A 22,721-nucleotide genomic window follows, 5' to 3' on the forward strand; every position below is an offset into this window, starting at 1 on the left:
CATCATAGAGCCCTCGTCGAGCCCTTGGGCCTCACCAGTTGTGCTGGTTAAAAAGAAGGACGGCAGCTGGCGCTTTTGCGTTGATTACCGGCACCTAAACAACATAACAAAAAAGACGTCTATCCACTCCCAAGAATAGACGATGCTTTGGACTGCCTTCACGGAGCCAAATTTTTCTCTTCAATTGACCTTCGGTCCGGGTATTGGCAAATCTCTGTTGATGACAATGACCGCGAAAAGACGGCATTCGTCACACCGGACGGCTTATATCAGTTTAAAGTTATGCCATTCGGTCTCTGTAATGCGCCAGCTACCTTCGAAAGAATGATGGACTCCTTGCTTCGCGGCTTTAAATGGTCCACATGTCTATGTTACCTCGACGATGTTGTGGTTTTTTCGCCCACGTTTACCACGCACCTCGAAAGACTGGCGAGCATTCTTTCTGTCTTCCGTCGAGCCGGGCTACAGCTCAATTCGTCGAAATGTCAATTCGGTCGCCGCTAACTCACCATTCTCGGACATCTAGTCGACGCTTCTGGTGTCCGCCCGGATCCTGTTAAAGTTAAAGCCGTCAAGGACTTCCCTATTCCCCAGTCGTCTACGGATGTGCGCAGCTTCGTCGGCCTCTGCTCGTACTTCCGCCGTTTCATCAAAAATTTTGCCGGCACCGCTCGCCCCCTGACCGACCTTCTAAAGAAAGACACCCCTTTTACCTGGGGCCCTGCCCAAGAGGAGGCCTTTTCTTCGCTAGTCGACTTACTCACCTCCCCACCTATTCTGGCCCATTTTGATCCGTCGGCTCCGACTGAAGTTCGCACAGACGCCTGCGGTTATGGGATTGGCGCCGTGCTAGCCCAACGTCACCAAGGGCAAGAACGCGTTATTGCATATGCCAGCCGCCTCCTTTCTACAGCTGAGCGAAATTACTCAATTACAGAGCGCGAGTGTCTAGCTCTTGTTTGGGCCGTAGCTAAGTTCCGACCGTACCTGTTTGGCCGTCCATTCTCCGTAGTGACCGATCACCACGCCCTTTGTTGGCTGTCTTCACTGAAAGACCCCACAGGCCGGCTCGGACGTTGGACGTTGCGCCTCCAAGAGTATTCTTACACTGTTCATTACAAGTCAGGGCGTCTCCATCAAGACGCCGACTGCCTGTCTCGGCACCCTGTAGAGCCGCCTGATCCTGGAGACAACGACCTCGGCCCGTGCCTCTTCGCTATCTCCGATCTGGTTAACATCGCGGACGAGCAGCGACAAGACTCTTCCTTGCGTATTCTCATTGATCGCCTCAACTGTGCCAGCCGAGATCCTTCATTGCAACTGTTCGTCATTCAGGATGGCGTCCTATACCGCCGCAACCTTCGTCCTGACGGACCTCCGCTCCTGCTAGTCGTTCCTCAGCGTCTCCGTTCATCTGTCCTAGCGGAACTACACGACCTACCGACCGCAGGCCACCTCGGTCTCCCGCACATACGATCGGGTCCGACGCCGCTTCTTTTGGCCTGGTCTGTACCGCTCTGTTCGGCGTTACGTTGCCTCCTGCGACCTCTGTCAACGCAGGAAGAGACCATCAACGTTGCCTGCTGGCCTTCTACAGCCTATTGACGTACCTCTCGAACCATTCTACCGTGTTGGACTCGACCTTCTCGGACCTTTCCCGACGTCCTGCTCCGGCAACCGTTGGATTGCTGTCGCGACCGACTATGCGACCCGGTACGCTATCACGCGTGCGTTACCAACAAGTTGCGCAACCGATGTCGCCGACTTCCTATTGCAGAACGTAATCCTTCACCACGGCGCTCCACACCAATTGCTGACGGACCGCGGCCGCTACTTTTTGTCCCGAGTAGTTGACGATATCCTCCGGTCCTGTGGCACGCAGCATAAGCTCACTACAGCTTACCATCCCTAGACGAACGGGCTTACCGAGCGCCTCAACAGGACTCTGACCGATATGCTATCCATGTATGTCTCGCCCGACCACCGCGATTGGGACGTTGCCTTGCCTTATGTAACATTTGCTTATAATTCGTCGCGGCATGATACCACCGGCTATTCTCCTTTCTACCTTCTGTTTGGTCGGCATCCTGCGCTGCCATTGGATACATTACTACCGAGTTCTACTGCCTCGACCACAGAGTATGCACGTGACGCCATCTCCCGAGCAACTATGGCCCGTGCAATCGCCCGAGACCGGCTCACCGCATCTCAGACCTACCAGAAGTCAGTTTACGACCGCCGGCATCGCCCAGTACACTATCCGCCGGGCTCACTCGTCCTCCTTTGGTCTCCTTCTCGCCATGTCGGTCTCTCTGAGAAACTTCTACGTCAGTACAGTGGCCCTTATCGAGTTCTCCGTCAGGTGACCGACGTGACCTACGAGATTACACCTCTTCATGCTCCGACGTCGTCCACTAGCCCTTTGACTGACGTCGTTCATGTAGTCCGTCTCAAACCGTACCACACGCCTGCTACATCATCCACTTAGCACCGGGACGGTGCTTTTGCCGCCGGGAGTTATGCTACGGTTGTGCTTGTGCTTGGAACGCTCGTGCTTGGTGCGCTCGCGCTTGGAACGCGAAGAGGACGAAGTGCGTTTCTGCTGCTGGGCTTCGCGTGCCCGGTTGTTCGGCTGCGTGGCTGTAAGCTGTTTCCCTGTAAATATATTTTTCCCTTTTGGTGTGCACATCTTCACGTTACAATATATATGAGGAACAAAAGCGGTCCCAGCACAGATCCCTCCGGTACACCGGACAGAACATGCAGACACTCAGACCTCATTTCACCACATTCAACAAACGGTCTGCGATTCTGTAGGTACGCTTGCATCCAACTGATATGAATGTCTGGCATCTCGATTTCTTTTAGCCTCTCAATAAGCAGGTTGTGCGGCACACAATCAAATGCCTTAGATAAATCCAGGAAAATTGCATCTATTTGTTCGCGATTATCAATGGCCAGAGAAGTCATGAATTACGAATAATAGGTGCGTTGAACTGGACACGTTTTTACGGAACCCATGCTGAAATTCGACAAAGAAGTTGACCGATTCTGGAGACTTTAACTTTCCTAGTATCAACTGGTTCACACAATCCGTCACAGCGAGTGAAACTGAAGCTAACATGTTTCTTCAATCATGTCTTGACTTTTCACTATCGCAACTCATTACCAATCCCACGCGTCGCACATCGAGTACTGCCAACATTATAGACTTAATATTAACAAATAATCCCGATATTTGTTCAGACATTATTCATTTAGATGGCATTTCGGATCATGACGTAATAACAGGACGCATAACTGGTTCTTTTAACGAAAAGAAAACGACTGTTAAACAAATCAGATGTTACAACAGAGCTAACTATGAAAAAATAAATTCCGAATTCGAAATTTTTTCCACCCAGTTCATTAATCAATATTTATTGCGCACTGTTCAGCAAAACTGGGATTTATTCAAGAGTACTTTTAATAAACTTATCGATGATTTCGTTCCTCTAATGACCATTAGATGTAGCAGCAGTGCACCATGGTTTACCCAGAAGTTGCGACGTGCCAATAACAAGAAAAAGCGATTTTACCGACAGGCAGTGAAAAATGGTGTTCGAAGCGCGTGGGAAAAGTACAAGAAATGCGACAAGGACTACCAGTCACTACTGAAATCCACTCGACGTCACTTTTTCAATCACGACCTGTCATCTCTGCTAACCAACAACCCTCGTAAATTCTGGCGCATCATAAATCCTGGCTTTCAACCCGACATTTTGCTTTCCGACAGCGACGGCGTCATAATTAAAGAGTATGAATGTGCTCAGGTTTTCAACGACGCCTTCTCATCAGTATTCACCAAAGAAGACATTAGCGCATTCCCTGACTTAGATATAATCCAAGATATTTGCATGCCTGAAATAGTTATTAATGAAACTGGTATTTTAGCTTTATTAAACAATCTTAAAATAACTAATAGTTCGGATCACCTCGGTTTCAACAATAAGTTGCTGAAGAACACATCCCAAAGCATTAGCGCTGTGTTGTCCTGTTTGTTTTCGCAATCATTATCGCACGGATTAATTCCTAATGACTGGCGGATAGCCAAAGTAATACCTATATTTAAATCAGGTGAGCGTTCCTCTCCATTAAACTATCGACCCATCTCGTTAACCAGCACTGTTTGCAAACTACTCGAACATATCATTCACAGCCAAGTCATCAGCTATCTCGAAGATCATAACATTATTTTCGATTATCAGCACGGTTTTCGCAAGGGATTTTCTTGTGATACTCAGTTAGCTGGCTTTATTAATGACTTACAATTATCACTTGACGCGGGCTTTCAGGTCGACGCAGTGTTCCTGGATTACTCAAAAGCTTTCGATCGGGTTCCTCATCAAAGACTTCTACTGAAACTAGCACAGCTTAATATACACCCTAACGTGCTCGCTTGGATTAAGGACTTTCTGTCATCTAGAACTCAGTTTACCTCCGTTAATAATTCTAACTCTTCCTCTGCTAATGTGACATCTGGGGTACCACAAGGAAGCGTGCTAGGGCCTTTGCTTTTTCTAATCTATATTAATGATTTACCTGCCTGTGTAACATCTAGACTTCGCCTTTTCGCTGATGACTGCGTAATTTACCGTAACATTACTACAGACAGTGACCGCCAATCTCTACAATCTGACCTGAACGCAGTAAGCTCTTGGTGCTCATCATGGTTAATGGCAATAAACGTTTCTAAAACTAAACTAATATCTTTCACTCGCCGTACAGCTCGCATTCCAACCACTTATATTCTAAATGACAATACTGTGGAACTAACATCAACATACAAGTACCTTGGGGTGCACCTTCAGTTTGACCTAACATGGCATCACCATATCGACCTCACCCTAGCATCTGCTAACCGCTCACTTGGTTTTCTTAAACGTAACCTCAGATACGCCCCTATACACGTTAAAAAGCTTGCTTATATAACTCTAATACGCCCTAAAATCGAATATGCTGCGGCCATTTGGGACCCTATTCAAGCCTACGTTATCACTAACATTGAATCCTTGCAAAACCGTGCTGTTCGTTTCATATTTTCAGACTACTCACCCTTCACAAGCCTTTCAGCATTAAAAAAACGTGCCGAACTGGAAGATTTGTCATATCGCCGTAAACTTGCTCGCTTAACCCTTTTCCATAAGCTTTATCACCACCCATCCCTTCGCCGTGATTTGTTTCAGTCACCTGATGCTCTCTTTCCACGCCGTGATCATTCTTGCAAAGTTAAACGCGTAAACTGTCATTCATCGTCTTATGCCAATTCATTTATTCCCCGTACTATCACTGAATGGAATAGTTTGCCATCAGTCATCGCCACAGAAACTGACAATAAAAAATTCCAAGAGCTTCTTCGCTGTGACGGAAATGTGTAAATGTTTGCTGTTTTTGTTAGTGTTCAATTTTTCTTTGTGTGATGCCTTATGTTTTAATTAGCGTTTTTTTTTTACACTTACTTGTTGAAATGTATCGCGATTACTTATGATTGTACACCCCCCCCCCCCCCTATGTAATACCCTCTTCTGGAGGGCCTTTAGGGGTAACTTGAATAAATAAATAAAATAAATAAATAAATATGATGAGCTATTATGCGCTCAAGCAACTTGCAACACGTACATATAAGTGAAATAGACCGGTAGTTTCCAGCATTTTACTTTTCACTGGACTTAAAGACTGGCACTACTATTGAGACTAAGCAGTCACTAGGCAGGCAACTTTGATCAAGTGATGCATTAAAAATCACGTAAAGGTAGTAGGAAATGATCTCAGAGTACCGATGGAGAAAACCATTAGGAATGCCATCGGCGCCATTTGACTATTTTGTTTTTATATTTAATAAAACTGCATGTATGCCCTCGCGGCTTAGAACTAAATTCGGCATCTTAAGACAGGGAGGAAATGCATTAACACTGGGGCGATATGATGAGGTAGAAATCTGAGTGAAATGCTCTTTGAAACGTAATACTGAATTCATTAGCAATGTCTTAAAAATCTGAATTAATATTACCGTTAATACGTAGCTTATCGACACTCTGCTTACTACCGGACAGAAAGCGCCAAAATTTGCCAGGAGAATCTTTCATAAAAGAAGCAACGGTATTCTCATAGAAGTTTTTGTGCGCATTTCGCAGTTTGGAAAGCAGATCTTTGAGAGCATGCAGGTTAGCCTTACAACCCTTTGATTTCCGTTTCCGTGATAAGCGCCGTTTCAGATGGATGATATCACGGCTGATCCAAGGGTTGTGATGCCTCGTTTTCTTACGCCGGACAAAAATATATCTGTTAATGCATTCCATGACCATAGTCTTGAACCTGTTCCAAAGGAGCGAGACGTCACCTCCGTGTTCAAACTCGGGAAAATTATAGCGCAAGGTATCAAGAACCGATTCGTCATCTCCAGCTGAAATATCACGAAAAATTTTCAGAGAAGGCACGACTTTGCTCCCATGTGCGTTTAAATTTATATGGACTGACTTATGATCAGCGATGCCTTCCGTGATGGACACATTACAAATTTCTGCAAAATTTTAAAGAAATATGAGATCAAGGGTCGTTGTAGTTGTTTCCGCCACTCGTGTGGGAGCAGTAACCAGCTGTGTTAGGTCATGAGAAAAAACTGTATCAAGGAGAAGACATGCACTCTCGGCACCATGCGATTCTGTTAATTTTAAAGAATTCCAGTTTATGCCGGGCAAGCTAAAATCACCGGCTAGCACAAATTTTTGATTAGGTCTTATTAAGCCTTCAAGATGATCAGTCAGTTTTGCGATGAAGGATACTGGGCTTCGGGGGGATCTGTAAACGACGCCGAGTAGAGTGGAAAAGTCGCGATAGCTGATTTTACACCATATGCTTTCATGATCTCTAATATGATCAACTAAGACGCATTTAATTTCTTTTTTCACTATCACAGCCACTCCACCCTCTCGCCCATCGCGATCTCGCCTCACTATCTTATGGGAAGGGGGCACAATTTCAGAATCAGTGATTTGGGATGACAGCCGTGTTTCAGTAACTGCCAGTATATGGGGACCGTGAAGAAAAATAAAGTCTTGAAGTTGACTTGCTTTGTTAGGAAGACTTCTTGCATTTAATAAAGAAAAGCGAAGCGATTTGGCCTCGGATCATTTGGTCGCTTTAGCAGTATTAGGTTGGCTCAATTTCACTACTTTCCTGTCAACTTCATCCCAAATGTAGACATCATTATCTACACGAAGTCTATCGTAGTCAAGAGATATCTTGCTGGCCAAAGATTTGAACTGCTTACCATACTTCTAAAGTTTGGCGCGTTTATCGAATGTGTCCTTGCAAAAATCATGACGGATTGAAATGTTGGAATCCTTGGGCTTAGAACAGTTTTGCAGCACACGCATCTTTTCGTTGTAGTCATAGAAGTTACAGGTGCGTTACAGGAGCTGTTACAGGAGCGATAATAAAGGTCAAGAAATGGTCTGTAATATTGTAATTTATTAACCCTGATTGCAAGGTGCTGACATCCACGTTTGATAATATCTGCAATATAGTAGATGATGATGTTGGTGCTACTCTCGTTGGAATTGTTATATGGTTTTGAAAGCCGTAGCATGACAAAAGATTTAGGCATTCACTTCTCGAGCTATTAGCTGTGTTGATGTTGATGTCCCCGCAGACAATCGCCATTTTTATCGGTTTTGTGAGGCTATACAGTGTTTCTTCTACATTATCCAAGAATGGCTCAGTTCTATACTCGGGTGGATGGTATATCACACCAATTACAATGTTAATCCTTAGCTCTATAAATTGAATTTCGTAATTACCCATTCTGGTCTCTCTAAAATCTGTAGAGTCCGTGCCATCTCCACAGCTGCTAAGAAGTGCAGATGCAGTTATGCTGTGTTTGACGCGCTCGATCCTGGATCGCTCACTGTTATGAAGCTTGTTTGGTGCTGGTACTCCAATCTATAGGTGAAAGACGGGCTGTCGGTGCAACACGTTGGCGCGTAGTCCGGGCCTGGCGCGGAAGATTTGGCTGCAAGTACGGTAGCCTCCCCCGGAAGCAGCAGTGACATCGTCCGTTAGAAGCATGTGTCGTCCTCCGGTGCTTGCGCAGGAGAGTCCGTACTATCTCGACAGATGGAGAGAAGTGGTGAAGCAGTTATGCTGTGCTTTACGCGCTCGCTGTTATGATGCTTGTCTGGTTCCGGTACGCCAATTTATAGGTGAAAGCCGGGCTGTCAGTGCAATACGCAGGCGCGTAGTGCGGGTCTGAGGCGGGAGGTTTAGTCGCTGGTGCTGCAGGTTTCCGGAAGCAGCAGGGACAGCGTCTGTTAGAAGCACATTTCGTCCTCCGGTGGTTGCACAGGAGAGTCCGTACTATCTCGACAGATGGAAAGACTTGGTGAAGCACTTATGCTGTGTTTGACGCGCTCGCTGTTATGATGCTTGTCTGGGGCCGGTACGCTAATTTATTGGTGAAAGCCGGGCTGTCAGTGCAATACGCAGGCGCGTAGTGCGGGTCTGAGGCGGGAGGTTTAGTCGCTGGTGCTGCAGGTTTCCGGAAGCAGCAGGGACAGCGTCTGTTAGCAGCACATTTCGTCCTCCGGTGGTTGCGCAGGAGAGTCCGTACTATCTCGACAGATGGAAAGACTTGGTGAAGCACTTATGCTGTGTTTGACGCGCTCGCTGTTATGATGCTTGTCTGGGGCCAGTACGCTAATTTATTGGTGAAAGCCGGGCTGTCAGTGCAATACGCAGGCGCGTAGTGCAGGTCTAAGGCGGGACGTTTAGCCGCTGGTACTGCAGGTATCCGGAAGCAGCAGGGGCAGCGTCCGTTAGAAGCACGTGTCGTCCTCCGGTGGTTGCACAGGAGAGTCCGTACTATCTCGACAGATGGAAAGACTTGGTGAAGCACTTATGCTGTGTTTGACGCGCTCGCTGTTATGATGCTTGTCTGGGGCCGGTACGCTAATTTATTGGTGAAAACCGGGCTGTCAGTGCAATACGCAGGCGCGTAGTGCAGGTCTAAGGCGGGACGTTTAGCCGCTGGTACTGCAGGTATCCGGAAGCAGCAGGGGCAGCTTCCGTTAGAAGCACGTGTCGTCCTCCGGTGGTTGCACAGTAGAGTCCGTACTATCTCGACAGATGGAAAGACTTGGTGAAGCACTTATGCTGTGTTGGACGCGCTCGCTGTTATGATGCTTGTCTGGGGCCGGTACGCCAATTTATAGGTGAAAGCCGGGCTGTCAGTGCAATAAGCAGGCGCGTAGTGCGGGTCTGAGGCGGGAGGTTTAGCCGCTGGTACTGCTGGTTTCCGGAAGCAGCAGGGATAGCGTCCGTTAGAAGCACGTGTCCTCCGGTGGTTGCACAGGAGAGTCCGTACTATCTCGACAGATGAAAAGAAGTGGTGAAGCACTTATGCTGTGTTTGACGCGCTCGCTGTTATGATTCTTGTCTGGTGCTGGTACGCCAATTTATAGGTGAAAGCCTGGTTGCCAGTGCAATACACAGGGATGTAGTGCGGGTCTGAGGCGGGAGGTTTAGCCGCTGGTACTGCAGGTTTCCGGAAGCAGCAGGGACAGCGTCCGTTAGGAGCACGTGTCGTCCTCCGGTGGTTGTACAGGAGAGTCCGTACTATCTCGACAGATGGAAAGAAGTGGTGAAGCACTTATGCTGTGTTTGACGCGCTCGCTGTTATGATGCTTGTCGGGTGCTGGTTCGCCAATTTATAGGTGAAAGCCTGGTTGCCAGTGCAATACGCAGGGGCGTAGTGTGGGTCTGAGACGGGAGGTTTAGCCGCTGGTACTGCAGATTTCCGGAAGCAGTAAGGGCAGCGTCCGTTAGAAGCACGTGTTGTCCTCCGATGGTTGCAGGAGAGTCCGTACTATATCGAGAGATGGAAAGAAGTGGTGAAGCAGTTATGCTGTGCTTGACGCGCTCGCTGTTGTGATGCTTGTTTCGTGCCGGTACGCCAATTTATAGGTGAAAGCCGGACTGTAAGTGAAATGGGCAGGCGCGTAGTGCGGGTCTGAGGTGGGAGTTTTAGCTGCTGGTACTGCAGGTTCTCCTGGAAGCAGCAGGGACAGCAGAGACAGCGTCCATCAGAAGCACATGTCGTTCTCCGGTGGTTGCGCAGGAGAGTCCGTACTATCTCGAAAGATGGAAAGAAGTGGTGAAGCAGTTATGCTGTGCTTGACGCGCTCGCTGTTGCGATGCTTGTTTCGTGCCGGTACGCCAATTTATAGGTGAAAGCCGGGATGTAAGTGCAATAGGCAGGCGCGTAGTGCTGGTCTGAGGCGGGAGGTTCAGCCGTTGGTACTGCAGGTTTCCGGAAGCAGCAGGGACAGCGTCCGTCAGAGGCACGTGCTGTCGTCCGGTGGTTGCGCAGGAGAGTCCGTAGTATCTCGACAGATGGAAAGAAGTGGTGAAGCAGTTATTCTGTGCTTTACGCGCTCGCTGTTATGATGTTTGTTTGGTGCCGGTACGCCAATTTATAGGTGAAAGCTGCGCTGTAAGTGCAATACGCAGGCGCGTAGTGCGGGTCTGAGGTGGGATTTTTAGCCGCTGGTACTGCAGGTTCGCCTGGAAGCAGCAGGGACAGCGTCCGTCAAAGCATTTGTCGTCCTCCGGTGGTTGCGCAGGATAGCCCATACGATCTCGACAGATTGAAAGAAATGGTGAAGCAGTGATTTTCTGCTTGACTCGCTCGCTGTTATGATGCTTGTCTGGTGCCGGCACGCCAATTTATAGGTGAAAGCCGGGCTGTCAGTGCAATAGCCAGGCATGTAGTCTGGGTCTGAGGCGGGAGTTTTAGCCGGTGGTACTGCAGTTTCCTCTGGAAGCAGCAGGGACAGCGCCCGTTAGAAGCACTTGCCGTGCTCCAGTGGTTGCGCAGGAGAAGCCATGCAATCACGACAGAAGGAAAGAAGTGGTGAAGCAGTTATGCTGTGCTTGACGCGCTGGTTATTATGATGGTTGTATGGTGCCGGTACACCAATTTATAGGTGTAAGCAGGGCTGTCGGTGCAATACGCAGGGCGTATTCCGAGCTTTACTGGAAACATTACAGATGAGCGCAAAAGAACGGCACAGAAAACGGAAAAAAAGAAACATAGAAACACCTGACGGATGCTCCGTTCTTTTGGGCTGCTCTCTAATGTTTCACGTTTGAACCAACTAGGCCAAACTCAAATTTTAGTCAGGTCTGACGCGGGAGATTTAGCCGCTGGTACTGCAAGTCCCCTCGGAAGCAGCAGTGATAGCGTCTGTTGTTTATTTACTTTATTTACATAATCTGCGGTCTCAACGAGACCAAGCAGGTGGCCATGTCGTACAACATTTTCTCCCGATTAACATCAATTACAAATAAGCTCTTGCGTTTAACACATGAAAGAGAACAAAACATGGGAAGAGAACAAAAGTGAACAAGCACGCATTTCAGTTATGTAGAATAATTTTTATGTAATCTCACAGAAATGAACTTGCGTACGTTACCCTCCGAATAATGATAACCTGATAAAATTACGGAAAAAAGTCACAGAATGTCAAGACGCAAAATACAGCAGCAGCGCCTGGTCAAATTTATAATTGTAAAAAATTTCACAGGAGAGACCATTCCACTAACTAACTCTACGAGGAAAAAATGAATATTTATACAAGTTAGTACGGGCATGGAAAGGCAGCAAATTGTGAGCGTGACGGCGCTTTGACACGCGTGGCAGGTAACATTGAATGTATGGCCGTCCATTAAATTCTAGCGACTTGTCATACATCGCGAGAAGAAATTTAAATCGAGCTATAGTTCGCAGTTCGCAAGGTAGGGATATGTTTGTCAGCCATGAGTTGTGACGATGAAAAATGAACCTCACTGCTCGCCTCAGAACCATTTCAAGTTTATGTTTATGCTTTAGATGAAAGGGATCCCATACTATGTCTGCATATTCTAATTTCGGCAATAAGTAAGTTCTGTAGGCTAGCATTTTCAAATCAGGAGGTGCTGTTTTCTGCTTATGACGCAGAAAGCCGAGTTTTCGGGAGGCGGATGCGCAAATGTTATGAATGTGTTTGGACCACGAAAGAGTGTTTGTAAACGTTACGCCTAGATAGTGGTATTCTATGACTTCCTTTATTTAAGTATTATTCATGCAATATGAAAATTAAATTGCCTGTTTTTTGTTCGTGACTCGAAGTAAGACCGTTTTTTCAGTGTTTAGGGTCATAGACCAAGCCGTGCACCATTCATTAAGTGTGGCTAAACTATTGTGTAACTGAAGTTGATCGTCACGGCCTGTAACCTGTTTAAAGAGCAGACAATCGTACGCGAACAACCTGATGTTAACATCAGGATGAACGGCACTAGTTATATCATTAACATAGATTAAGAAAAGAATTGGCCCCAGTACGCTTCCTTGAGGCACTCCGGACGAAACCGGTAACACATTGGAGGCATGGCCAATGACATCCACGAACTGAGTGCGGTTCGAAAGGTACGCTCTTATCCAGTTTATGATGAGTGCAGGATGACCAAAATTAGTAAGGTTTTCAAGAAGTTGGCCGTGAGGAACGTGATCAAACGCTTTGCTAAAATCAAGGAAGATATGATCAACCTGCCCAAAAGAATGAAGTGTTAGAGCGATTTCGTGAACTGTGGTTAAAAGTTCGGTACATGTCGACAAACCCCTCCGAAATCAATGCTGAAATGGAAAGAGTAAGTTCTTAGCTTCAAGAAAATTTGTTATGTAGTGAGCGATGATGTGTTCTAGTGTTTTCCAGCTCGTAGGTGTCAGTGAAGTTGGGCGGTAGTTTTCCACAAGCTGGCAGTCACCTTTTTTGTGGACTGATATAACACGGGCCACACGCCAATCGTCAGGTAAAGTTGCCGTGCTAATAGATAAAGAAAAGATAGCTGTTAAAATGTGTGCAATAGGCTCGGCGTAACGACGAAGAAAGGAATTCGGTATGCCATCTGGGCCTTCAGAAGATTTTTGTTTAACTTTTAGCAATAATGAAAACACCCCCTCAAAAGATATGAAGTCTGACACTTGGTAGCAAGAAGACGAAGCCTCTTTGACACTGTCAACCTGGTTGAATACAGAATGAAAGTATTCATTCATTATGTTGGAAATTTCCTGAGGATCAGCAATCACATTATCGTGCTGCCTTATTTCTTGCAAGTGTGTGCTCTTATTTCCAAGGTATCGCCAAAATTAATTAGGAATAGTTTTTATGTATTTCGGCAAGGTACTGGAAAAATATTTCTGTCGGGCTAGCAATAATGCATCAGAAAGCTGGGTTGCAGTTGGCGAATATCTACGGGGTTTCTGTTCTGCCGCTTTTTGCGGGTTTTAGCCTACGCTTTAAATGTATAATTTTTTGTCAACCCATGGGTTTGTTCGCTGTGCTTTAATGCATTTGGTTGGAACAAAGGCATCGATGCAGTATTTACGGCAGGGTACAAGCGCCTGTCATAGTGAAGTAATGTCAGTTTTTGGTAAGTTGTCAACCAGCTTCCATAGTTCATCAAGGATGGATTGATCATTGGCATTACTGAAGTCTTTAACAGTTTTGCAACCTTTAATGTAATTTTTCTTGCAGTTACCAAGGCTGCAACTGAACAGCACAAGCTTGTGGTCCGATATTACCCCCTCCACGCAAACCTCGAACTCTGTAATATTCTTGCTAACAAATACAAGATCCAATATTGAGGCAATGTCACCATTAACGCGCGTGTTTTCAAGTATGACTTGTTTTAAGTCGCATGCAAGCATTGTGTCGAAAACAGGGCTATCAACAAGCTGTATTGCAGGCCTATGTAGTCAGTCTACTGCAGGTAAGTTAAAATCACCAGTAATAATAATTTGCCAGTTTTGCAGCGCAAGCATGTCACGTAGTGAGATCAAGAACTCGGGAGGCGATGGCGGTGGCCTATAAACTGCACATACCATAAACACGTGTCCCCAGCAGTTAATCTTAACAAATAGACTTTCATGGTTATAAATCTGAGGAAGTATTTCGGAGGTAATCGTGCTTTTCAAAATGATAGCAATTCCACCGCCCCTCGATCCACGATCCCGGCGAAATATCTTATGCGATGGTGATATCAGTATTTTGTCGCTAACACCATCATGCAGCCATGTTTCTGTGAGAATTGTAATGTGTGGGTCATACTCGAGGAGAAGGAATTCAAGCTGTTCTGCCTTATTTAATTTACTTCTAGCATTGAAATTTAGAGCTCTCAGATTTTTAGAAACGACGCAGGTGTTGTGTCATTCGTTATCAGTTTGGCGTTCGCGGCTGATGGCAGTTCGTTGATTTCGATTATGAACCCAAGCATAGAAGCATCCATCAATTTTCAGTTTATCATTGATAAGAAAAGCACGTTTCCCGCTGTCGACATCTGGTTTAGCAGTTTCCCATAGAAGCACGTGTCGGTCCGCTGGTTGCGCAGGAGAGTCCGTACCATCTCGACAGATGCAAAGAAGTGCAGAAGCAGTTGTGCTGTGCTTGATGCAGTCGCTATTATCGTTGAACACTGAAGACACCAGATGAGCACACTACTCCCCCCCCTCCCTCCCGAGAGATACGAAAAAAAAACATCCCTATAGAGAGCGGACATCATGGTCTAGCGTTGGCTTCCGATGCACACTTTCCTAAACCTCTACGAGGAACATCTCTTCAGAATAACGGCCTGAGGGGCGAGTTGGTGCATGATGAAATGAATGGAGGCGCAAACAAGGGCACTAAAAAGAAAGAGACACCGCATGCACACGCTACCAGCTGTTTATTACACTAAAATGTGGCATATTCAAACAATTCAGCTCAAGCATGACACTCATCGCATTATCGCTCAAACCCAGCACGTGGAATAAAAAGCAGCTACATCAGGATAACAGACAATAAAAATTTAACACCTGCAGATTAAACTAACAGATTCTGATAAAAGGAATTAGAAACGAAAAGGAGGGGGCCATTTCTTAGCAAAAACAGTGTCAGACAATCGTAGCGACAGCAGAGTCAACATGAGAAGCAAAGGCAGCATAAAACTGCAGCATAAAGACATCTCCTGCAGGAAGTGCCGCGCTTTACATAAGAAGGGAAACTCTACATGTTTCTCTAAGCGTTGCCGATCTTTGCACGGATGATGTTGAGGTAGCGGCTGTGAGAATACAGCTCGGCTCTCGAACCCTTTCTTTGCATCCGTGTACGTGTCCCCGCGGAAGAAGGTAGCATTGGTCAACCAAGAGACTATAGCGCAGAGTAGACAGGACACAGAGGAAACGAACAAGCCCAAAAAGCCACGCTTTTGAGGTAGCATTGGATTTGTTTCTACAGCAGCTGTGCAACCGCTTCCCAGCTCCTCGAATCATCTGCGGTGATTTCAATGCTCATCATGCCGTCTGGGGTGACAAGAACACGGATTCCCGTGGACGCAAACTCGTAGACGTTATTGACAGTTTGGACCTGTGTGTTGCCAATTACGGAAGCCCCACTTTCTTCCGGCCTCCAGCCTCGGCGACAGCTATAGACCTGACACTGCATTCACCTGACGTCCGCGTGAGGTGGTCAACAGCGCCTGACCGCATGGGAAGTGATCACTATCAGATTTTTGTATTTACTGCCGTTTTTCGTATGCATGTTCCTAAAATTAGCAACGTGGTCAACTGGTACAAGTACAGAGAGCACCTAGAACGTGTTTCTTGTGGTGTTGCCAAAATGATTTCTAGTAAGCTAGCAGCAACTACGGTGGTCAAGTTACCTGATCATTTTCCGGCCCCGGATTTAAAACTCAGGAAACTTTGCGCAGCGAGAAGGGCGGAGCGCCAACTCGTGTGAAAGAAGGACGACAGGGAACTGAAGACAACCTTCAATAGGCTGAATTCTGCCATTAGACGACACACGAACAAGCTGTACAGGTCGCAATGGGCCTCATTCTGCGCTAGTTTGACTGTGCTCTCACCGATGACAAGAATATGGCGAGTTATTTGCAGCCTTGCTGGAGAATCTCGCCCTTCGAAGCCTTTTGAAGCTCTTGCAATACGCAAGGAAAAACCTATTGCGTGCTTGGCAGAGGAATTTGCAGACGCACTCGTACATGCTAATTCTGGAATAGATTCCACCTGCTTCCTCCAGGTCTATTATGGACGTCTCGTTCACCCTTCGTGAGCTTCAGACTGCGCTCAGTGGCCTGCGGCGCCGGTGGGCGCCAGGTCCCGACGGCATAACCAATCAAATGCTGAATAATCTGCTCTAGCAACTCAGGAAGGAGCTCCTTAATTTCATCAATCGAGTTTGGGAGACTGGCGATGCTCCTCCGCAATGGAAGGTGGCACATGTAGTTCCAGTACTGAAGCCTGGCAAAGACATAGCAGACCTTGCCTTGTATCGCCTTGTGTCATTGACCTCCTGTGTAGCTAAGTTGACGGAGAAGCTGGTAATTGAACGCTTATCGTGGTGGCTTGAGCAAGGCACTGCCAACAATGTATGACAGGATTCCGCCGAGGTCTCTGTGCCCAAGATAGCGTCTTAGACTTGGTGAGTCACATTGAACGCCGGAGAGCTTTCGGCCTTTCCACCTGAGGCAATTTTCTTGACGTTGCGAAAGCTTACGACAACCTGCTTCAGAGCTCAATTCTAAACAGTTTGCATGGCATGGGCATACAGGGCCATATGTTAAAATTCGTTTAGAAGTTTATAAGTGATCGCGCGGTTCGTGTACGGTTAGGGAGTGCGTTAAGCACCGAAAGGGTTCTATTACGAGGTGTGCCGCAAGGAAGTGTTCTTGCTGACCTTCCCGATTCGTTGAAAAAAAAGTTGCAGGCAAGTGCGTATGTCACTATATGCTGACGACATCTGTATTTGGATTACTGGCTACCAACACAAGCGATTAGCTCTTGTTAGCTCAACAGGCTATACTTTCGGCACAAGCTTACCTTCAAGGTGTGGGATTGTCTCTGTCAGTGGAAAAATCCGGCTTTGTTCTGTTTCCAGGTGTAGGAAGACGTCAAGCATGGTTGAAGATAGACCTCGGTCACTCTTGCATCCGTCAAGTCAACCAAATGCGTTTCCTGGGCGTCATTATTGACTCCCGTCTACAGTGGCAAAAAGCTGCAGACGCGATTGTTTCATCTTCGCGTCTCAATGTGATCCGCAGAACTGCACGTGAGCAATGGGGAAACCATCCTTCTTCAGTGGTCAAACTTCATGAAGCGCTGGTGGTCAGTCGCATAATGCATCAATTACCTTTAATTTCCCCCTCGGCATCACAACTTGAACGTCTCGAAGTTGTCTATAGAAAGGGCCTAAGAAGAGCCATTGGATTTCCTCAGGCGGCTGCGAATGAGGCAGTACTTCATGAGTCTCTATCGAAACCTCTTAGCCTTGTCGCTTCGCAGAGACTACTGATGCATCTTGGCCGCCTAGGAGAGATGGTAGCTGGGCGATCCCTTCTCCAGCGGCTCTGCAAGAGATATGAGTCGAATGCTTACTTGGCACCCAATACCCTTAGTTCTTTAGGCCTTAATGTCCGAAGGCAAAAGAAGCGGTTGAGACCCCCATGGTCTTTTCCGACCCTCGACTGTAAGGTCACAATTCCCCATGTGAGCACGAAGCGCAGGTCTCCTTTGGCAGCAACGCGTTCGCTTGTACTTGAACATTTGGAAACAGAGTATGCCCGCCATCTTCAAATTTTCACGGATGGTTCTGGGGACAATGTCAAACAAGCTAGCGCAGCGGCTTTTCACATTCCTTCTTTGGACTGTAAGTGGTCCGTACGCTTTACTGCTGTCGTATCCTCCACAAGGGCTGAAAGTGTTACTATTGAGGCGGCTTTATGGTAGTTAGGGTCTTGTCCGGCTCAACCTGTTATCATTCTGATTCAAAATCTGCCCTTCAGAGGTTAGAGCGCGGATTCCCTACTGATGCCTTGTCTATAAGCTCTCTGCGCTTGGTGCAGAATCTGCACAGCAGAGGCTTTAAACTATATTTCCAATGGGTGCCCTCTCACATAGGAGTCAACGGTAATGAGGTGGCAATCTCACCCATACAGCTCTCAAGGAGTCCATCAAAAAAAGTATCTGAAGGTGGGAAAAGTCTGTACAGGAAGACGGTGCTCGATCATTTCAGTACGCTGTGGAGTGCGACCCACAAGCCATGTGTGACCAAGGGATGAGAAGATCCTAGGCGACTCTACTACATCGAATTCGCACGGCCTCTGCTCGCACTCCTGCCTGGATGCATAAGACGGGCATAACATCGTCTCTGCTCGGTTCTTTATGTGGTGTGTGCGGGGATATCGAACGTTATATTATGTACTGACCAGAGTACAACGCGGAGAGGTACGTGATGTTCGCTTCCTTCAAGAAGATAGGAACCCGTCACAGTACAGTTCAGGACATTATCGACCCGAGTAGAAACCAGACATGCAGAAGGGAGGCCGCACGCCTTCTTTTAACATTTCTGCAGGACACAGATCTTGTTTCTAAATGATGACAGCAGGAACGGACTATGGCCTACTGTGATTGAATGTGTCCGTAGATGGTGTCTTCCGGAGTGGACTACGTTATACTGTGAGTGAATGTGTGTATAGATTGTGGCACTGCAATGGCCTATGTTCTACTGTGACTGAATATGTGCATAGATGGTGAATTCTGGAGAGGACTGTGATGTGGACTGTGTGGATTGATTGTGTGCATAGATGGTGACTGCGGGAGAGAATGTGTGCTATTATAAGAGACTTTGTGCATAGAGGGGTATATGCGACAGGCTCTAGGACATTATTAATATAGAAGGGACGCTACGGTGGAGCAATTGCCGGTAGATAAATCAAGGCTAACCCCGCCTGTAGCATTCAACACCTCAACTCAATTCAACTCAAGCAAAGGCAGTCAGAAACCAAGAAATAAAAAATAAAAAGTAAAGAACCAATAAATAACAATCGTAGCAATAGCAGAGTCAAACATATGAATCAAAAGCAGTCAGAAACAAAAAGAAAAGGAAAAGAAAACCAATAACAAAAAATTAACAACCCAACTAAACAAACAACGGGCGGCCGCTAGAAATGCTGGGCGGAAAAGTCGCACAGAACATGTCGTCACAAAAAACTGTCAAGAAAGGAAACTTTGTTTCTGCGGAGGAATATCGAAGCGTCGCTAACACATCTGTTAAACATCTCATCTTCCCCTCACAATTTCCTGGATGCTGCCCAACAGGCAGCAGCCGTACACCCACACTGCACGACTGCCTATCTGAATGCCCCAATGCAGCTCACTTTGTATTCTTAGATGCTGTTTTCTCCAGCATTTAGCAAGCAACGCACAGGATAGCGACAGACAACAGAGTTCTGGACTAAGGACACCACACTATGAGAGTGGCGACCAACTACCAATTCACTCGTCAAACAAGTTTTACTCCTCCAATCAAGGGCACACCATTTCTATAACACGTTGCCTCTTTGTGTATAGAAGCCTTTAACCGTGAAAAAAAAACGGACTGCAAAATAAACCCCAAATGTCAGTTCTGCTCTGAGCAGATGTTGCAGTGTTTTTATAGGAGGGGTCGCGCTTCCACTTCAGGTTAGCTCAGTTCGTTATTACTTTTTTTCACAATGCTTTTGTGCACATGTGGCAGATAACGGAGATTTTTTAGAAGTGTTTTTCGTACGCAATGGGCTCATTTAAGATGCTTAAGAGGTAAGTCTTCCAGCAAATGTTCCAAATAACGCATTTATAGTAAAATACATTATCATGCAAAGATGTGTAAAAAAGTCCTCTGGTTTTTACTGGCGATATTCTCTTGCGCAGACCATGAACTATGACCTGTCGCCATTTCCGAACGTGAAGACATGGTACGAGTGGATCCAGGTGAAGCTGTCATCCGTCAATGAGATCAACACTCAAGGCATAGCGCAGTTCCGGGCGTGCCTCGGAATGCAATGATGACGTAACATCAATTGCGCACAATTGTTTGAGTCGGCACTGCAGCGGTAGCTGAGTGACATTTGTAGCTCCATATTGCAAGAACACTATTGTGTAGCGACATTGCAGCCTTGTTTGCACATCTCGAGTTATGCACCACTTAATTTCTAGAAACTTCTCAGAATTTGCACAATCGGACACTTGAAGTGAGGTACTGAGCTGTAGGAATGAGATGCCTCTAGTTACAGGCTTCACTGAGTGGCCGTGCACTATAGCGGAAAGATCCATTCCTTCTGTCACTTAAATTTGTCACTGAGGGCAAAAGGAAAGGATAAAACAAAAGGTTCCGGTGGCTGTGTGTCCTAATACGCGGCCTCTTCGCTACATGTGGAGATCTACGAAACAATAACTGAGCGTAGTGTGTTTTACAGGCTAGTAAACCCTGCCAACAAAAAAAAATCTAGAGACAGCAGCCATCTCGTTTCAGGGAATAATTATTCGGAAACAGATTTTCCCTGCTCTGTAGGGGGATAATGAAGAGAAACACAGGCTGTCTTTAACCACAAACCTTTAGATCAACGTGTTAGCTGCGCTTCGAAAGGCCATTATGGGGAGCAATAGTCTTCATCGAAAGTCGATGTTCACCTTTCATTTAAAAAAATAAAACGTGCTGCGACCATGGGTTTCATTTTGTTGTTGTTGATTTTCTTAATGCGGGGCGTACAAAGTGCATGCGGTGAATGCCACACAAGGAGGTCTCAGGGTGACAATCATCAGGGGCAGGTAAGTTCACCAATGAAAATTCTGAAATTAGCCAGCTGAATAAAAGCAGTAAACAGAAATATAAACGTAAAATAAAAACCGTAAACGCGTACAAAGGAATTTATCGATCAGCGCAATAGCGCAGACTGATTAATTAGCGATTTATTAAAAAGACAAGCGCAATAAACTGGGACAAAGGGTACAGTCAGGACGAAAATAATAACGCAGAAAGGTGAATTATACAAAACATGCGAAAAATTACCATAGATGCCTTAGTACCATAGGCTGAGAATCACAAAAACAAAATACCGTGGTTGCTACTTCACGGCAAGATAGAATACGGAATAAAAAAAAATAAAGGAAATCATAACAGGATTTAATTCACGTAATCAGTGCAATGTAATGAAGTGTAAATTAAGGCGATAAATATTTTCTGTGATAAGGCAAAGAGTAAATGCTTTTTCAATGTTTAATAAAATGGATATGATATGCGTGATGTGATGCTAGTGGGTAATGAATTGTAAACAAAAATCGGCTAAGAGAGTGCGAGTTGCTTACCACAATTAGTGCATACTTTTGGTAATAGTAGATGATTATCTAGAGAAAATCTTATTATATCTCTTTGTAATAGGTATGCTTGGTTGACGAAGTTATTCAGAATTCAATTATTACGGGCTCGACATAGAAGTACACCTAATTATTTCTGAAGTTGGTTTAATGGCAAAATATTTAGATTGCTGTAAAGGTGGGATATTCTCGATCGCATACAAAGACCTTGATTTTTGCAAATGACGAATGCATGAAATGCTGTATGCATTTACCGGTGACGGCAAAGAGCTGCGCAGAAAATAGTAATAAACATTTATAATACGACAAGCTGTCGGGCCAGTTGGTGCTAATACGTTGTTGTTGACAGCGGTGAGGGGACAGAAACATGAAAGACGACGTCACAGGCGCTGAACTTCAAATTTATTCCAGAACCGCCTAAACACTGCATATATTCCCAAAACAACAGTGGACCACCGGCTGAAGCGCGCAAGCAAATTAAAAGGTTGCTGCTATTCCTTAAGTGCAAATAATTCAACACAACCTTAAGAAAACTTGAGACAAAGCAGGAGTAGACTGTCTTTTCTGCTCCCCAGCGCCTATCGCAGCTCTATCGGAAAAGAGATTGCGTTTCTTTCTTGATTTGTTTGACCTAGGCCTGGTTTTACAAATGTGCTACATGATTTGCTTTTTCCGCCAACCTCACTTTTATCGCTTTTATTTATTTATTTTTTTTTGCTTTTTCGCTTTTAGCCTTCATACTTTTCGTTGAATTCCATTTGTTGATATTTTATCTTTCTCTTTCGGCTTTACTGCACCTCATCAGCCAGCGCTGGTGTTTGTCCTCTTGTCTCGCCTTCCGTAGCGCTGTTTTATGCAGTTATTCATCTTCTGCGTTTATGTCAGAAAATTCACCTTTGTTGCTCAATTTTCGTTTGCTTACCCGATCACTATATTGTTTCCATTGTTGTTCCCATTTTGTTTCCAATAGTGTACAATTTTCTCTATCAAGATGGTAATAGCTAGTAGTATAGAAATAGGCCTGTAATTTATTTTGTCGGACTTTTTACTGGACTTGCAGATTGGGCTTACAACCCACGCCTTAAGTTCAAAGTCCAAACTTGCAGATTGGTCTTAAAACCCATGTCTTAAGATCTGGTGACGTGTCTCCTTTCTTAAAAGAACAATTCGGGATATGTACAAGTGCTTCTAAGTATGGAGTAATTATTTCATAAATCACGCAATATAATTCTATCGGCTATCGCTATCTGGTAGGGTAGTGGTAAGTTTCGATAATTCTCTATCAATACATTTTCTCCTTTGACAGCGGACGGTCGAAACAAGAAGTAGCTTTCTCAGTTCCTTAATAGATGATTCAAACACACCATTAAAATAATTCGAAAAAAGTAAAAGGATCCTCGTTTCCGAAGGGCATTGTACCTTCTTGTACATCATCATCAGCCTCACTGCGCCAATTGCAGGGCAA

The 22,721-nt window shown here is 45.7% G+C and overlaps 1 protein-coding gene across 2 annotated transcripts in view; it reads left to right on the forward strand.

Annotated features, from left to right (window-relative positions):
- The window catches only part of LOC144122148 (glutathione S-transferase 1-like), a 96,601-nt gene extending 75,991 nt beyond the window's left edge, over positions 1–20,610 (forward strand). For both annotated transcript variants that reach the window (XM_077655716.1, XM_077655715.1), the window contains one exon: positions 19,814–20,610. In XM_077655716.1, the coding sequence (XP_077511842.1) occupies positions 19,814–19,948 (135 nt within the window). In that variant the 3' untranslated portion in view covers positions 19,949–20,610. The remainder of the gene's footprint in view (positions 1–19,813) is intronic.
- The last annotated feature ends 2,111 nt before the right edge of the window (positions 20,611–22,721 follow it).

Source organism: Amblyomma americanum, chromosome 2 (assembly GCF_052857255.1).
Source record: "Amblyomma americanum isolate KBUSLIRL-KWMA chromosome 2, ASM5285725v1, whole genome shotgun sequence".
Taxonomy (NCBI): domain Eukaryota; kingdom Metazoa; phylum Arthropoda; class Arachnida; order Ixodida; family Ixodidae; genus Amblyomma; species Amblyomma americanum.